The sequence below is a fragment of the Eurosta solidaginis genome, chromosome 4, assembly GCF_040869045.1.
Source record: "Eurosta solidaginis isolate ZX-2024a chromosome 4, ASM4086904v1, whole genome shotgun sequence".
NCBI lineage: Eukaryota > Metazoa > Arthropoda > Insecta > Diptera > Tephritidae > Eurosta > Eurosta solidaginis.
Genome location: NC_090322.1, coordinates 21,801,717 through 21,821,338, shown reverse-complemented (window position 1 = coordinate 21,821,338; position 19,622 = coordinate 21,801,717). Strand labels below are relative to the sequence as shown.

The 19,622-nt window shown below is 39.6% G+C and overlaps 1 protein-coding gene across 4 annotated transcripts in view; it reads left to right on the top strand.

Moving 5' to 3' along the window:
- Nucleotides 1–19,622, top strand: part of LOC137249247 (zinc finger protein 345-like) — a 70,957-nt gene that overhangs the window by 8,861 nt on the left and 42,474 nt on the right. For all 4 annotated transcript variants that reach the window (XR_010952301.1, XR_010952302.1, XM_067780566.1 and 1 more), the window contains 2 exons: nucleotides 7,924–8,070; nucleotides 8,149–8,436. Coding sequence is in view for 2 of the 4 variants with exons in the window: in XM_067780566.1 (XP_067636667.1) it covers nucleotides 7,924–8,070; nucleotides 8,149–8,436 (435 nt within the window). In the remaining 2 variants the exon portion in view is untranslated. The remainder of the gene's footprint in view (nucleotides 1–7,923; nucleotides 8,071–8,148; nucleotides 8,437–19,622) is intronic.

The window sequence follows — 19,622 nt, the reverse complement described above, 5'->3', positions numbered from 1 at the left end:
AAGTTACACTGAAATGTCAACCATATTAGACATCCACGGTCGATGGAATTACGCTATCGACTGTCTTACACCCCATCAGGATCTACATTTTGACGAGCATGCAACGGCAACTATACCTAAAGTCCAGAGGCGTAATAAAATCTTCTTGCCTACAGCAATTGGGGTAAAGACAGAGAGGCGTTCATTACCAATGACAAAGCAATTGGCCAGCCGCTTGCATGCTACGCATCCCCGATATGGTCGCCCAGCCTAAAGGTTATTCACTGGAATAAAATACAGGCCTGTCAAAACACTGCTATCAGAACCGCTATGGGCTGTCTTTTTATGTCTTCTTACACAGGCGAGAGTACTCCCCATTAGGGAGAGAAATGAAATGCTGAACAAACAGTATCTGTTGAATACCCAGAAACTTGGGCATCCCAACAGACATCTGACTGAAGAGGCCACACCTTCTGGGGGCTTAAGTGATATCCCCAGTGATATCCACAAAAAAGCGTTGGACCTCTATACCGGGAATTGCCCAGTTCTTAAGATAAATACCCTGAGCTCGCAGAAGAGTAAAGCACTCTCCCTAGGGAAACGCGAGTCACTCTAGCTCATCTTCAATCTGAATACTGTAACAGGTTAAACTCTTACCTATCCAGAATCACCCCCGACATTCATAACCAACCATCTCTTTAACTGCAATGTGGAACCAACGCCTCTAACACCCCTCTCACTCTTGTCCTCCCCTGTTGAAACTGCAATTTTCCTTGGACTCTCATTAGAGAATATTGATGACAATTTGTGAGTGGTAACGCCTATTGGATGGGGCGAAGCACTGCTACAACAACAACAACAACAGAATATTCAAGTTGTAGTACTTATTCGTTCTGTTGGTTGCAACAATTTTCTGCACTATTTTGTTAGTAAATAAAATAAAATAAAATATACCTTGGATTTTAATGTCTGTTCATCTTATACATTAGTAATAATTTTTTTTTATTAAATAGCTGGGCTGCGGGATAAGAAATACGATAACTCGAATTTGAATCTCAGCAAGGGGAGAATCAAATTTCTAATTTAAATAAATAATATTTTAAAAAAACGCGCTTTTATAGCTAACCGAACTAAAAAATTGGAAATAATTTTCAATTAAAAAGAGTTTATATAACAGTAGTAGAAGGTCAAACAATCATTTATAGTTAATCACCTCAAAATAAAATTATAATAACATTTAAGTTGTTAACAGAATAATTTAATTCAGATTAAAAAGCGCGGTGTGCATTTGACTACATTTCATATCTTTCCTCTCAGATAGTTGCCAATAGAATGATTGTAACATTCAATATCAAGCACCCCACGCTTTTTACTGTGAATTAAATTATTCTGTTAATAACTTAAATTTTATTTTAATTTTATTTTGAGGTGTTTAACTATAAATGATTGTTTGACCTTCTACTACTGCTATATAAACTCTTTTTAAATGAAAATTATTTCCAAGTTTTTAGTTCGGTTAGCTATAAAAGGGTGTTTTTTTAGTTTTTTTTAAACTATTATTTATTTTGAAAACCTCGAAACGCCAGCGGTCCATGGATGAATCAAACCTCACGGCACCGAAAAGGGCCAAGACGCAGGGAGGCTGGACACGGCCTTTCCCCGAAATTGCCAAGGGTCGGCAGATCATTGGCATTATAGACGAGAGCAGCGAAGATGGCAGGATCCCGAAACAATAGTGGAAGTGGATCGAGGCCGGGCTCGCTACGGTGGCCGTTAAGATTAAGAAAGACAACCCTGGTCCACCGCCATCTTACACCGATGCAGGGTGCTGCCAGGGCAATGTCAAGCGAACTGCCTCTGACGACGTCAGGTCGGTAAACTTCTATAGGGCCGCCGTCACGCTGTAGCGGTGGTATGTCCGGGCGCGCGACTCAAGGTAGTGGAGGCGCGTGATATCCCCTCACTACCAAGGGTTAGAGCCTGGGTTCCAGTGACGCCAACGGACCCAGCTGACATCCTGGAGCTGCTCCAGGATTACGTCCAAAAGCCGGATGGGCACTGGACGGACTCCAGCGCTGAAACCATAAACTGGCTTATGGATACACACTTCCCAGCAAGCGCGGGCGTGTCTTCAAATATTGTTAGCGGAGGGTCACCTAATGATCAGCTAATAAGCGAAATCACAGATGATAAAAGGATTGATTGGGCTTTACATACCTTCAAGCCCTATAAATCGCCGGGCCGGATGGAATTTTCCGGCTCAGTATACTGTAACTGCTGAACTTATAAGGCCTTGGATAAAAGGGATGTTTATAGGTTGTCATAGGCTCAATTACGTACCAGCATCGTGGAGAGAAGTCAACGTGGTCTTTAAGTATCCCCAAGGCAGGGAAAACCTCCCACTCTAAACCAAATGATTATAGGCCTATAAGGTTATCTTCTTTTCTGCTAAAAGCACTCGAAAGACTCCTAGAGGACTACATCAGGAGGAGGATTGAGCAATCGCTTCTTTCGCAAGCTCAACATGCCTATACTAAGGGTAGGTCAACTGACACGTCCTTGCACTCACTGGTATCCGTTATCAAAATGTCACTTGACCTCAAAGAATACACACTGGTGGCATTTCTAGATATAGCAGGTGCCTTCAACAACTTTCTCCCTGAGGCCATCACCTCGGCGCTGGCCGATTTGGGGGTTGACGCGTGCCTGGTGGAGTTTATATACAATGTGCTTACGCGTAGGCATATTAAAACTGATCTAGGTGGATGCGTGATCCGCAGACCGGTCGGCAGAGGCACTCCGCAGGGCGGCGTTCTCTCTCCGCTACATTGGGTGGTTACCGTCAACCAACTACTACGCCTCATGGAGGCAGAACGTCACCAAGTGATCGCGTATGCAGATGACATCTGCGTCACCATGCAGGGGAAATTTCCGCAAACTCTTTGCAACCTAATGGAAGGGGCACTATCCAAAATTTCGCACTGGGCCACAGCCACAGGTTTGGAAGTCAACGCGGATAAAACCGAGCTTGTCCTCTTCACGAGGAGGTACAAAGTACCAAATCGTACACCGCCAAGAATTGGGGGTACGTTCTTAGCGTTTAGCGATCAAGTGAAGTATTTGGGAGTCATTCTGAATAGGAAGCTATTATGGAGTGACCATATAGTGGAGCGATCCAAGGAGGCAGCAGCAGAGCTGTTCATAGGGCAATTGGCACCTCCTGGGGATTCTCTCCTAAGGTGACCTTCTGGATTTACACAGCCATTGTGCCCCCCATTCTTCTTTATGGTGCCTTGGTCTGGTGGCCTGCACTAGCTAAAAGTACCTATCTTAAAATGCTTCAATAGGTGCAACGGAGTTCGGAGCTCTGCATTACCGGGGATTTCGGCTCCACTCCAGATTCCGTTACATACATACATGGATACATAGATACATAGATAGATACAGGCCAAGCTAATAAAAGCGTGTTAAAAAGGGCTCCAGTATGCTCTTTCGTAGATGTGCCATGCATCCACTTCTTTCATTAATAAAGGAATGCGTTTTTCACCTTAGCCTTTACCGGTGGCTTCGCTCGCACTAAAGGCCACAAATATGTAATGTCGCTTTTGTGATTCACAACTCGAACTGAATTTTCAGTTGTAATTTTAAAAGATCCTTTATGATTCAAATCATAAACAAAGCAAGTTTTAAGATTAGAAAAATGGTTGCCATAAATTAAACACACATGCAACACATGCTCCAACAATTTTTGCAGTGTGGATTTAACGATATATATATGTGAGCTGAAGAAATTTGAAAATTCCTCCATAATTTGGAATTTATAAATGAAAGCAGTTGTGTTTATAATATAACTGGTAAAAATAGTCGTTGTTTATGCGATTGGTACCTTTTTTTATTTGTAAATTGATACATTTCTTTCTAGGCTCACGGCAACACTGCCAACAAGTCTGAAAGTCCCCCGATTATATACGAAACGTGTACTACTACTTCCTCTAATGCTACTACTTTAAAAATACTTTTTTAAATACTTTTATGTATAATTGCAAAATGAATCGGCTTGCATATACTTAAACGTATGTGAAGGCGAAATGAATGTCAATAATGCGCTGCTTAACATAAAGTCGACTTCAGTCTATGGTTATTCCGTTTTTCGTATTTGTTGCCAAAAAATGTTTTTGTTTTCGTACTATTGCAATACTGTTTGGGAATTGGTTTTCGAGGTTGAGAGAGAATATTTTCATTTCAGTTTTTTAGTGTTTGCGCAACCTTCTTGCGATGAAAAAATAATTTTCGAGCCTGCGAAAAGAAATGTCGAAAGGGTAAATTTTTCGACCAAAAACACTCCCCAAAACCCAAAAAATATATCTCTTTTTTTTCAAAAAACAATTGACTCTTTCGCCATTTTTTTCGCAGGCTCGAAAATTATTTTTTGGGTATGCGTAGTGGAACTTTTTTTCTGAGCCCAAATCCTATCGAAAAATCGATGGCGCGATATCTGTTAATAAATCGACCCAGTCTAATGTGCATGTTTTAACGAGCATAACGTCTTCATTATATAGAGCACATTGTTGCTTTAACGACAAAGACAATCCCCAAATGCCTTGGGGGAATGTTGGGTGTTAATAGTCCTTTGCCGGGTATAGATTCGGTTCGTTCCATTAAAAATCTATCACAACCGTCTCACACGATAGAATATCTTCTAATAGACATTCACCTGGAAATTATCATCATGGTGTGCGGTGTGCATTTGACTACATTTCATATCTTTCCTCTCAGATAGTTGCCAATAGAATGATTGTAACATTCAATATCAAGCACCCCACGCTTTTTGCTGTGAATTAAATTATTCTGTTTACAGATCTGTCTACAAATTTAAAAATAATCAGACTAAATATGAATAAATGAATGAATATAAATGCGGATTACAGTGTAAAATTAACAAGCATACATAGTGAGCAAAATTATATTATAAAATATGTATATACATATATTATTGAATCAGTTGTCGGGATGGACTGTGATGCCGAGCAACGGAATAGTAACTATTGATTATTAGTGCTGTCAGAATGGACGTGATTTCCAGCAGCTGATGTATATTTAACACACAATGAGTAGGGCTGTGATGTGTGGGAGGTTGGAAAGGACGTGATTCCAAACCACACGACTAAAGTAACTATTGATTATTAGTTCTGTCGGAATGGACGTGATTTCGAGCAGCTGATGTATATTTAACACACAATGAGTAGGGCTGCGATGTGTGGGAGGTTGGAAAGGACGTAATTCCAAGCCACCCGCCCAAAGTAACTGGAGCAGGTAACAGATTTAGTTTAACATGTGATTTTGAAACAGTTATGAGTTCAAGGCAGTGAGTATATATTTTTTTATACTGTGTCGCAAGTATCAATATTATTGCAGTGATTATTGAAATCTTGTCACAGACAACGAAGAGGTTCATGCATTTGAAAATTCGATCTACATGTATTTAAATATAGCGGTTGGAAATACCGAGAGGGCCTAAAAGGGACATTAAACATCACCTCGCCAAGCAGAAATGGACTGTTAATAACTTAAATTTTATTATAATTTTTTTTTTATTTTATAACTATAAACGATTGTTCGACCTTCTACTACTGTTATATAAACTCTTTTCGGTTAGCTATAAAAGCGTGTTTTTTTAGTTTTTTTAAACTATTATTAATTTTTATTTTTTAGTTCAAGTAATCTTAAAAGTTTTAGTCGAGAGTGATGAAACCTCGAAACGCCAGCGGTCCATGGATGAATCAAACCTCACGGCACCGAAAAGGGCCAAGACGCAGGTAAGCTGGACGCGGTCTTTTGCCGAAATTGCCAAGGGTCGGCAGAGGAGGTACAAAGTACCAAATCGTACACCGCCAAGAATTGGGGGTACGTTCTTAGCGTTTAGCGATCAAGTCAAGTATTTGGGAGTCATTCTGGATAGGAAGCTATTATGGAGTGACCATATAGTGGAGCGATCCAAGAAGGCAGCAGCAGAGCTGTTCACCTGCAAGAGGGCAATTGGCACCTCCTGGGGATTCTCTCCTAAGGTGACCTTCTGGATTTACACAGCCATTGTGCCCCCAATTCTTCTTTATGGTGCCTTGGTCTGGTGGCCTGCATTAGCTAAAAGTATCTATCTTAAAATGCTTCAATAGGTGCAACGGAGTTCGGAGCTCTGCATTACCGGGGTTTTTGGCTCCACTCCAGATTCCGTTACATACATACATGGATACATAGATACATAGATAGATACAGGCCAAGCTAATAAAAGCGTGTTAAAAAGGGCTCCAGTATGCTCTTTCGTAGATGTGGCATGCATCCACTTCTATCATTAATAAAGGAATGTGTTTTTCGCATTATGTGCAAGGTTTCAAATCTATGTCCATTTGGGGTGGTCATAAGTTCAATTGACCTTATGTCCGTTAACCTTATGTCACCCCACCACCACATTATTGCATTGTTATCGAGCCTTGATACGTGTGCAAAGTTTAAATCAAACTTTTGGCCATACAAAGTGGTAATAAGGCCAATTGACCTTATGGCCGTTGACCTTATGTCACCACACCATCACATGAATGCATTGTCATCGAGCCTTGTGCGTACAAGTTTCAATCAAACCTATGGACATTCAAAGTGGTAATAAGGCCAATTGACCTTATGACCGTTGACCTTATGTCACCACACCATCACATTAATGAATTGTCATCGAGCGCTGATACGTGTGCAAAGTTTCAATCAAACTTGTGGCCATTCAAAGTGGTAATAAGGCCAATTGACCTTATGGCCGTTGACCTTATGTCACCACACCATCACATTAATGCATTGTCATCGAGCCTTGATACGTGTGCAAAGTTTCAATCAAACTTATGGCCATTCAGAGTTGTAATAAGGCCAATTGACCTTATGTCACCACACCATCACATTAATGCATTGTCATCTAGCCGTGATATGTGTGCAAAGTTTCAATCAAATTTATAGCCATTCAAAGTAGTAATAAGGCCAATTGACCTTATGGCCGTTGACCTTATGTCACCACACCATCACATTAATGCATTGTCATCGGTCCTTGATACGTATGCAAAGTTTGAAATTAATCAGACTTCTAGAAACCGGTGAAAATTAAGCTCAAAAATTCCGTTACATACAGGCCAAGCTAATAAAAGCGTGTTAAAAAGGAGTTTTGTAAAGCGATCACATACTTTATGTTTGAATTGTGCTGGCAATGCTATAGCCATGGTGAAGCCGTAAGGTGGTAACAGCGAGCGGACATACACACACAAATTCCATGTAGTTTGTGTAATTCGTTGGTGGTAATGTCAAAAATACTCTGAGAAATGTTCGTACTGTCAAAATTCATGAGAAAAGTTGCAATCTGCTTGGCTAATGCTTTCACCTTTAACGACTCCGCCATCAATCAGCTTTGCCAGCATAGTTTGAAATTAATAATTAACATAAACGATTTGATTTCGTTTTGATATGGTAGAAAACGAAACGAAATCATTTCGTTGATTTGACGTTCTGAACGTTAATAAACTAAACGAAATGACTTTGTTTCGTTTATTAACGTTAATTATCGTAACGAAATGATATCGGTTCGTTGGTTAAGCATGCCTGTGTCATTCCAATATGCTGCCTCCACATACAGGAAATATGTACATTTCAGGTTGTAAGTATTAGTGTAAATAGGTATAAGTAGAGTAAGAATATTTTGTAAAAGGAGAAACAATTTCTAAATAAACATTCATTCGAGAATTGCTTTTGATGATCGAACCAATCAACATCATTTTAGTTTAATTCATTACAATACCTACTCGACTTTTTAGTAGCCAAAAAATTGTTAGTTGAGTTACAAAATTCAAATCCTCGCTTCCTTTTAATATCAAAAAATAAACTGGTTTTTTTGGATTGTCTGTTTTTTTTTTTTAGATACAAAAACAGACGGGACAAGAACGAACAATACCAAAACCCGTGCGATATTTGTGGCAAACATTTTACAACAAAACCGATCTTAAATAGACATAAACTATGTCATAGCGATGAAAAGCCCCATAAATGTCAACTTTGTGAAATGCGGTAAGTTATCATAAAAAACCTCGGCCTAATATATTTCACCAATTTTTTCTAACTTTATTTTCTGCCTGTATTGAATAGATTTGTACAAGCTACGACCCTAAATCAGCATATGCGTACTCATACCGGTGAAAAACCATATAAATGTAAATACTGCGACCTGTGCTTTGCAGCAAAAGGCCTACTGAATAAGCATTTACGTGTGCATCTGGGTGATAATATTCACAGATGTGAATCTTGTCCCTTAGCTTTTCATTTGGCTTCGGAGATACGGTTACATTCAACTACGCATAAAGACGAAGATCCAGAGACGCGTGAGCGAAATATGGCAGCTTTAAGGGAAGAAGAGGCTAAATTGAAAGTAAATAGGTAAACTGGCATTCATAAACTCCGTAGACTGTGATCATATATTAAGGTTAATTACTCCGTAAAGCGCGGAATCCAGGGCCGGAATTGTGTTATACGATCCGTGATCGAAAACAATTTTTGACATCGCAATATCTCTTAAATGATGTATCGGATTATGGAATTATGCTAGCCACTATAGGTGTACTAATTGCAATTCATTCCAATTCTTACGAATAGCTTGACAAAATCATATTTATTGTTTGAGTGAAAGCGTTTTTCGATACGTGATCGTATTACACGATACGGACGCAGATCATAAGATCAGCATGACTTGAAGTAGTTTTATTTAAGAACATCAATTTTGCTTTTATTTATTTACCATTTTCTTCACAAAACTTCGTTAAAGATGCGATTTTCGTGCATTATGATCTGGATACCGCGCTTAACTATAAAATTCCAAAAATAATTATTGTCCTATTGGTATTTTTATTTAAAGTGGGTAACTCTTTATACTGACAAAATTTAGGTAAACCTAATCAAATATGCGATATCATTTTCGCTTATTTAATCTCAATTTTAACCTACACTGCATCCACTTGAAGTTTATTTGACGGATAATTTTTTTATATTGGAAAAATTATAAATAAGCACTGGATTTTATTGTTTAAGTTTTCAGCCCCAAAATAATTAAAAGATTTTGGAAAACAAAAAACGCATTTAGGCAATTCACAAGGTATTTTTCATCGAACGTGCTGTGATTTGAAACCCCTCATGAAGGATTTGCTGTTGCTTCTCATATAAAAGTTGGATTTAAAAATACAATTCAGGAGCCTATGTACATATATCACATGTGCTAAGTTCTTGTTAACGAAAATCATCAGTTCAGCTTCGACACTATCACTATTCATTCCGGCCGGTGAAATACTTGAAATCAAACCACACTTCCCGGCCGAAGCTGCAAACTTAGCAAGAGAACGTGACCTAGCGAGATAACCCGATCCTAGACCCCTTCACAGGAATCTCAACTTGGGCATAATGCAGCTGATAAAAGACTACTTAAAAAAAAGGTGCTTACAGTTTTAATCTTAACAAAATTTGCAATAAATACATGATAGGTAATAACATTACCAGTTCTGATATCCTTCTATTTAGTTAATCGCTCCACAAAACGTTTAGTGCGGTAAAAAAAATACTTAACTCGTTATACCTCAGAGGAGATTGCTTCTTTTCCACTTAGCGTCGTGCTATTTTTAATTTTCCTTATGAATTGGGTGGACGAGACGTTCATATTTTATGCCGACTCCGAACGGCATCTGCAATTCAGATGAACTTTTACCGAGAAGCTTTTCATTGCAGAAGTACTAGAACTTGAATAACTTTTTTTTTTAAATGCCATAACTCGGGCGGGATGTCGGTGACCAAGAACTGCCAACCCCCTAATCCAGGGTGTTATGCGGACCGTGCCTATTGGACGATTTGCTTCCAGGGGATAAAATCGACTGGAGCCTTCCTGATACCGGGCTACCTCGGGAAGTATTGATGGCTTTACCACATTAAAGGGCGCTGCTGTGGCGGACGAATATAATACTGGACCGCAGAGCCTGCCTTGTCGGGCAGGTGGTCGTACGACCAAGATGGATGACTCATTACTTTATTGTAATAAGGACGATGATAAGGGGAGGACTGAGTCGCAATCCAAGGACGACAGAAACGCATTAGGCGATGCATCGGACTCGAGGAGCGAGAGTAGTGCTGATTCAATGAACTCCGTGTTGGAAAAGCATACAAATGAAAACGGAGTAGTAGAGTGGAGAATGGTACGGAGCAGAGGAAGTTAGAGAGTTCTCGCAGTACCGTGCAGCACTAAAAATCGTCCAACGCCTGGGAGCAGTGGTCGACCCAACAGAAGTGGATATCAAGCGCTTGGAATGGGCTCGTGAGGCGGTAGAAGTAGGTCGAAGGCAGTTCAAAAGGTTTGCTGCGACCGGTACGAGGGAGAAGAAGCGTCGAATGGCAGAATGAAGAGGCAACGTTTGGCGGAAGGCGACACGCCTGTTTTGAAGAGGTAGAAAGGACCCAGTCCCAGAGCCGCGAGGCAGGGCAGTCGCATAGACAAGACAAGTAGGCCCAAAGCTGTAAGACAGATGGGCCCCAATAGCGAGGTAGCAACTACCTCGAAAGCTGCGAGTCAGAGGGAAGTTCCATCGCTTCCCAAGGCAGTCGGTTCTATGTACCGGAGTGACTCAGGATTTTTCCCGACCAAGGACCATTTCAGTGTAACCCCATTTAATTTGTTGCGTCCCTCCCACAAATTGTCATCCTCCCAGCAGCTTAACGCCGCACGTATCATCTCTGAATCAATATTTTTATATATTTTGCCCATATGGCATGATTAAAGTGAGGTGTAAAGCAAATACAGAGCTCAAAAATAAAAAATCTTGAAGGCAACTGTATGGTATGGCGGTGGAAGTGTGATTGGTTTGGGCCTACTTGGCTGCCTTTGGAGTTGGCAAAATAACTTTCTTTGATAGTACAATGGACAAGAATTTTTATTTAACCTTACGAGAAGACAAATTGTTGCAAATTGTCCCTAATTTAGGTGTACGTGATCGATTTCGCAATAACTAAGACAAATACCCTTAACACAAATCCAGGATTGTGCAGGCATGGGTAATATGGAACTGTCTACACCTCATGAATCCACTTCCACAATCTCTCGCCTTAAATGTCATTCAAAATTGTTTGTCAATTTTGGAATCGGCTACAAGGCAAGGGCAGATTAGTAATATTAGCGATTTAAAAATTACTCTTGTCGAAAAAAGGCAAAAGGTACCACCCGATGCCGGTCAAAAACTAACTGCATCTATGGAAAATCATCTTAAAGATGTTATTTAACAAAGAGGTGGTAATTCGAGGTACTAAACTAAATAAAAAAGTAGTTTTTTCTAAGGCAGGGCGTAGTGCACGAAATAAGCTGTGACCTTAGTTTTTGAGATAATTTTAGTTTTTATTAAATAATTAGCACGAACGTGTAAACACACGAAAATTAAGTATTTGTTCAAATAGAAGCATATTTTTATTAAAATTGTGCATTTGAATTTTTTTGACACCGTCACTAGTTTCCTTTTTGTATAGCTCTACAGTTTTGTTCTGTAGCTGCACGAAATAAGCTGTGAGCCACTGTATGTATTACAGATGGAAATAGGCTAACTTACTTTTTGGTATAAATTACATAGTTGAATCGTAGTTAGCTGAAAAGTAATGCAGAAGTAAACAGCTCTGAATACTTTTCGGCCATTGCCGAAGTACTTAGCTTTTTCATAGCAAATAAACAGACAATAGTTCACGTTAGTTTATAGAAAACCAACTAGACATATACGCCGCCCCCGCCGCCGATTTTCGTCGTTTTTCGCACGCCGCCGCCTAATGTCAAAAATTTCGGCGCAGCGGCGGCGTTCGGCGCGTTACTATATTTTCTACTCATTTAAGACTGTCTAGGCCATTTATTGTTCATGTCAAAAATTGGTCCGATATGGTCAAAAGGGGTATCAACGGATGCGCATCACTGCCAGTTATAGGAATCCAATTGCCAAATCTTATCTCTTTTGACCCATTCAAAAGTAATTTAAAAAAAACAGTCGCTTTCAATGTCAGCTTAACATGGATTTTGCATCACCCAATTCACCAAGTTATTAAAACAAAGCATTAAAATAAAAGTCATATAAAAAATGTAAATGATCACTGCATAATTTTTTCAAAAAATTAATAAGGAACAATGAATTCAAATAAAATGACCCAAGTTGAACATGTTTTTGAAATTGTCCTTATGTTGTTAAAAAAGCAAGTTACCCGAAAAAAGGAACGATTTTTTCAAAAATTCTATATTCCGATTGGCTAAACTAATAAGCGAAATCAGTGATGCCAAATTCTTTAGTAGGTTCCAGGGGTTTAAACACTCCTTTAAAATGATTCACCTCATACTTAAGTTGAACATATGTGTACGTATGAGAAGGGTTTGAAAAATCACTTGGCCTTATATTCAAACATCTGTTGTTTATTTGTGAAACTTTAAAATAGCGTCTGAAATGTTAATTTTGATTTTCACACTTCATCATTCAATACCCAAGTCTCTTAGTTTGACACTTCTTAAAATTGGCGGCGATATCCCCAACTAGCCTAGTCGTGTGAATCACATTGATTATAGCCTACCAATCAAGTTTAAATACAACCTACACGTTACGGATCCTGTTACATACGTGAATACGTAGGCACGCATTTTAACCAGGTGAGGCTTTATCCTTCGCAAGAACACTCAAAGTGGTGAAGCAAAAGCTTTCCCGCTACGCGGTTATTTGTAATGAAATTCTTGTATCAAAAGGCAGGAAACAACAGTTTGGACTGAGCCTAACATTAAATTCTTTCAACTTAAAATCGGTCGACTTTCATTCTTAAATATAGTTTAGCTTAACGAAGACTTGAAATCAATGTTTCAACACAAACGTCGCCGCTGCCGGAGTATAATAGTTCCTACGCCGCCGCCGCCGATATAGTAATCGGCGTAAACCTCTACTGCATAGAGCTGCCTGGTAAATATAACTGAACAAGCAATCAAGCAGCAGTCAAAGACGTTAGAATAGTCCAACCAAAGATTTTTGAAAAATAAAGATGTTGCATGCGCGAAAAATAGTAGTAGGTCACATTCACCTCACCAGAGCAGAATTTGTTAAACTACCACTGTTTGTATTTATTATTTAACACGCATGCAACATCTTTATTTTTCAAAAATCGTTGGTCCAACGTCTTTGCAAAGCAAAACTAGCAGCGCTGCAGGCAAAACTGCTGAACAATGTGGACAAAAACAAGTGTGATATCTTATCCGTCAACTGCCTGAAAGGATGTTCAAGATGGCTACTTTTTAGCATTTTGACAGGATGTTCAATATGGCGACGCACACGGTCGGGTATCTTCAGTGGGTGATAGGAAGAGATACAGGATGAGATCACGATAGTCAATTTAACGTTGTCTTATGCACAATGCTGCTGAACATGTAATTTGGCCATTAAGTATCGGACTGAAAGTATAGCTTTATTAGCGGTACTTTTTTTGGAATGCATAATTTTTACAGGGGTTGACTGCTAAACACTTCAAACAATTTTGGGATAAGTGTTCAAAAACGTGTCTCGGCCGCTGTATCAAAAATCTCGAAACGGAAAGCAAAAAGGAAGCAGAAATGTATTTCATTGTTGTCTTATGGCGCTGAGAAGTGTCAAGGCGTAGCAAAGCAACCAAAGATCGCTTTACAACCCACATACTTTGTGTAGCCAAATATATTTGCGGCCATACATTGAACACACCTGGCAGGCGAAGAAACGCACCAAAACGTTCTATGTTAATCGTACAATACGCATATATGTATTCAGAAAGGTGTTCTGTGGATAGTGTAGACGAGTTACTTTTTATAGGAGGCCGGGGTTTTAAAGCAGACTGCGGTAATTTTTTTATATCTGCCATTCGAAAATTGATATTGACATAAAACTCATATTTTTAAACCACCGTCTACAAGATTCTAATTTACAAAAGTATCGTATCACCTTAGCTGGAATAATTTGGGAAAAACAATTTTAAAATAAATAAATAAATGTAAGGCCCGATAACATCCGAAGAGATTTTAGACCGAGCTTCTCTTCCAATTTGCGTCGTGATCCTTTTAATTTTTTCCCTACAAATCGGCGGGACAGGACCTACTTGTTTTATGCCGACTCCGAACGGCATCTGCAAGACAGGTGAGCTTTCACTGAGAGGTTTTCATGGCAGAAACACACTCGGAGTGCTTGCCAAACACTGCCGAGCGGTGACCCCGCTTACAAAAATTTTCTTCTAATTCTACCATCACACCACGGCGGCCGCCAACAATTCCAATATAGTAAGTAATAATCAAATTAATTGATACGAGCGTATTGAGTGTTTGTCTGTGGGCTGGGCCCGTGGCCATTATTGTGCAGTCACCGGCGTAGGAAACGATAGTAACTCCTTCTGGTGGCGAAGGTAGCTTTGATATGTAGAAGTTAAACAAAAGTGGGGATAAGACACTACCTTGTTTAATTCTTCTTGGTTTTGATGTTGCTTTTCTAAATTGCACCGATGCCTGCCGACCACCCAGATAATTTGCGGTCCAACTTTTAAGGCTTGGGGGAAGGGTAGACTCTTTCAGGTCTTGCAGTAACGTGCCGTGGTTGACCGTATCAAAAGCTTTTTATGGGTCTAGCGCCACGAGTACTGTTCTGTGGTGGGGTTTTGATTAAAACCCCAATTTATCTGGGTGCTAATGACATTTAGCGCGGTGGTGGTGCTATGGTGTTTTCTAAAGCCATGCTGATGACAGGCTAGTTGCAAATTTGCTTTGAAATAGGAGAGCAAAATGGCTTCAAGTGTCTTGGCTACTGGCGATAGAAGAGATATCGGGCGATATGAATATCCTATGTTAGCTGATTTCCCAGGTTTTAGTAGCGGGTTCATCTTGGCCATTTTCCATTTTTCGGGAATGACTAAAGCTGGAAAGAGACAGGTTGAAGACATGTGCTAAATATTTGAAACCTTCTTTTCCTAGGCTTTTAAGCATCGGCCGTCTGGGCCTACTGCTTTGGATGGTTTAGCATGACCGGTGGCATCCTCAACCTCTTTGGCGGTGATGGTAATTGGAGACGCGCTGAATTTATGTATATGTGCGCGTCTGTTGGCCCTCCGCGCATTTTTTCGCATCCGACAGTATCCGATCGCCAAAGGCGATGGAAATTTTGTCTTTGTGCTTAGACGGATTCGATAGGGACTTTACGGTGGACCAAATCTTACCTACACCGGAGAGTTACAACCGCTTAGATGCTCCTCCCATTTCGCCCGCTTGTGTTCATCCACAAGCAATCTGATTTGTTGGTTTATATCCCTTATTTGGGGTCGCCGGGATCGAGCTGTTTTATAAAGTCACGTTCTCTCCCTAAATTTGCGGCCTCCGCCGGAAAGTGAGGCCGAATTTCGGGAATTCTTCCGGCGAGATAAAGCGAGCCGAGGCGGATTCAATGACTTTGCGGAAAGCAAGCTCCCCTTGGCGAGCATCAGTCGGGATAGGGAGGGCAGCAAAGCGGTTGTATTCGTCCAACTTTCCTTTTTTAAAGTTTATGAAAGTGCGTTTTTCGGTGACGATGAAGTCGACGGTACGCTCGAGCGAAATAAGTATAGGCAGGTGGTCGGATGCCAATGTTACCATCGGCTGACAGTTGACGCAGTTTACGAGTCCCGCGCTCACGATTGATATATCTGGCGAACTGTAACAGCTTCCTAACATACGTGTGGGGGCGTCTCCATTTGCAGAATGTCATTCTTCTATTTGATCCGCCAACATCTCACCCCTGCTGTCTGCCTGCAAGTTTGAATGCCATAGATCGTGCAGGGCATTGAAATCGCCTAAGATAATGCGATTATTGCCAGTGAGTAAGGCGCTGATATTAGGGCGGTATCCACCGGGGCAGCAGGTGGCAGGAGGGATGTAGATGTTGATGATTTCTAGGTTTGCATCGCCTGACCGGACAGATAAGCCTTGACGTTCTGAGACACTGTCCCTGCGGCCGATGTGGGGATCAAATATACCATATTGCACTGAGTGGTGTATGATAAACGCGAGACCGCCTCCATTTCCGCTCTCGCGATCTGTGGGCATTACACCCAAAACAGGTCTGCAGAGCAGATCTTGCTGTGAGTTTAGTATCTTGAATCGCATCAATGCGGATTTTGTGCCGCTTCATGAAATCGACTATCTCCGTGATCTTCCCAAGTAATCCATTACAGTTTAACTGCAGAATTCTGAAGTGCAACGGGAGAGACGTCGTCACTGTAGGAGTAAGTGACCCTGTCGTACACGATTCCTGCCGGAAAAAGAGGGTGGGGGGGGGGGGGGTAGAAGACGTGGGCAGGGGCTGATGCTCGGCATTGCTACCGACTCTACTACGGAGATTGTATTTATGAGTGGGAGCGGCCGTATGAGTGGTGGCACCGTAGGGCGTTCCCACTACAACTCCCACTGCTCCCACGCCCTGATATATGGAATCTCTTTAATAAATTTTGGATACCCTTCAAATAATTGCGGAGATAAAGCGAATTAAATTTTTTCCTAATAGGAATCCATCCTTGAACCATAACAAACAAAAAAAAAAAAATTATCGGCATCAGACATTGGAATTAAAAGTATTTACTGAACTTTTTAATAGTATTCCAAAGGTTTAGAAATGGTTCGCGACATGGAATCAGTTCATGGGCTAAATAAATTTGAAAATTCTAAAAATGTTTACTTTCTAAGGCTTTGGTTCAGATTCAAGGGCAATTAAGAAACCTACTTCATAGATGTCGTATTTTTATTAAATTTTCTACTGGACCCCATTAGTTGATATCTCTATGAGGATTATAAGGCAAATTAGCAATGCCTTCTTATTTCTAACAAATGCTTCTGCGTATTTGTCACGGGTGGGACATACTTCACTGTTCAATAACACTACTCAACAAATTTTGATCAACTTTAGTCTCCAAAAATAAAATAGGCCCTTCCTAAAGTGAAATTTTCTCCTGATTCCGAATATGATTCCATTTTCCTGTGGCAGATCTAGTTTCCGAGATATCGGCGAAAATATGAAAACACTACTTCACATAGGTACGGCAAAAATTTGTATTTTTCATTTTTTCGTTTTAAACTGTTGAATTATACATTATACTAATTCCCATAAACATTTCTTGCCTTCACCTCCTTTCAGTACCTTTAGTAGTTTGGCCACTATGCCGAAACCGAAAAACGTTGAAAAAATTTTGAGAAAAAAAGAAATTTTTTACAAAATTTCAGATTTAACCACTTTAAAATCGGAAAAATTCTAGCCCTCCTATGTTGTAGGTAATTTAACTACGAAAATTTTAGGCATACCAGTACAACAATCGGACGTGCCGTTGAGACTATAGCCCCGTTAACTTGCAAGCGTCTATCCTAAAATTTTAGTATTACATTGATAAAATTGGCGTGACATTTCATTTGGTCACTCTACCTTAGGGTCTAATAAATTTAAAAAGACATCAAGTATTTAATTGTCACTACTGTTTGTTGTAAATTTTGTTTTGCAAATTGTAGTGCAAATTTATACATACTATATCGGTAGATGTGTTTACGAAATGGCTTGTTGCAAAAGAGATTTTAAATGTAAAAATAATCCGTATGATTTTTGCTTTATTTGGGGACATTATATTTTCGGAAACTCAGCTCGGAAAATAAGTAATTCTGTCAAAGATACATTACTCTTACACGGATACCGAAATAATGAAAGTGTGTATCCTTTTTTTACTGAGATATTATTTTGCTAGAAGCAAGGTAGAGTAATACTGCTCTATCGAATGTAGCCCTGAGTGACGTGTCAAAGAGAGTTTTATGATGAAAAGCACTTGTTGAAAGTGCAAAGAGTATATGATGAAAATATATGATTCAGATATGTGGAGTTAGTTTAAATACACGATTGAGATTTTTGAAGAGTTAGTTTTTTTATTGGCAACAAATGCTAAGAGAGTAGACGTGTTCTTACTTCGCTGCAATAAAATACATTTAGAAACAGATATACGTCATTTTAATTATTTAAATTTCGCGGAAGTTCTTAGTTAAACCATTTGCAACCAGTTTGTGGAATCCGTTTTTGTCATATTTTGCTTGCTTTTGAAATACGTAAATAAATTTAATATAAATTCACAATATGGCTCAAAGACCAAAGACTAAAACTACTCGGCAAACAGCGGCGGCATCTTCCCCACTTCTCACTCCAACGTTTGCTAAATCTTCAACAATTGAGAGTCCACCGCCAATTTCGAGTGAGATTTCGCGCCTAGAGGCAAAAATGATTCTGTGTAAAGAGAGCATCGTGGAACATCTAAAAGAGTCAGAGGAGCGAGTTTTGCAGAGAGTTGGTGAATTGGTAGCGGAGATAGCAAATTTAAAAATCAATTATAGCAAAATGGAAAAAAGGGTTGAGTTGGCTGAAAGTGAATGTAGACAGCTTAGATCAGATGTAATTTCTTTAAAAAGCCAGCTCAGTGAATGCCAAAATAATGCGGTGCTGTCTGATTTATTGTTAAGTGGGGTCCACCAAACGGCAAATGAGGATTTGTCTGGAGTATTTCAGAGCATATGTCGCACGGTTCAAATAAGCGCGCCAACAATACGTGATGTTTTTCGAATTAAAAAGAGCAAAAATGGCAACTCACCCATAATAATAAAGCTCAATTCGCCTACCGAACGCTCTTTGCATTTAAGAGCAATTGCGAATTTTTGTAAAACCAACAAACGGCCATTGACACTCAGTGATATTGGGCATAGTGTAAATGGCAAAATATTTGTCCATGAGTGCCTAACGAAGAATAACCGCGAGATATTACAGTATGCATTGCAACTGAAAAAACAGAAGCGAATCACTGCTGTTTTCTCAATTCGTGGATGTGTGTATGTCCGCGCTAGTCAACAAAGCGAAGCGCAGAAAATTAATGACAGAGAGAGCGCTGATAAAATTGCAGCAGTCAGCACATAGAAAAGTACTCAACCATAAACATATGATAAACATGACTTACTCATTATTGATTTTTTGTTTACTCTCAATTTTTATTACTTCTTTTTTTATGGTGTTTATTTCCCTAACTTTACTCTTTATGTTCTCAATATTTCTAATTGATTTTTACAGCTTACTTAAAATCATCCAGCTTGTTTATTTTGATTATGGATAAATTGACCAATGATTGTGCTGACAGTGGGCATGTAAGGTTCATACTGAGTCAAATTTCAAAAGAGCATGCATTTAATTTATGTCACCTAAATACACGTAGTCTTACGGTTGAAAAATTAGATTATCTTTCTTATGTATTTGCTGAGCAAAATATTGATTTAATTTGCATCACTGAGACTTGGTTTAGATGCAGTGTTGATGATCGGTCATACGCGATTAATGACTATGCATTACTGCGAAATGACAGAAAAGGCAATATTCGTGGTGGTGGAGTTGCAATTTATTTTATTTTTTTTTTATAGTTTATTGTTCAGATGACGCAAGTGTGGTTGAATATATTTTCATTGAAATAGGTGACTCACGAACAAACTGCTTCGTAGCGTGTATTTATAACCCGAGTAGGACTAACGATTTGGA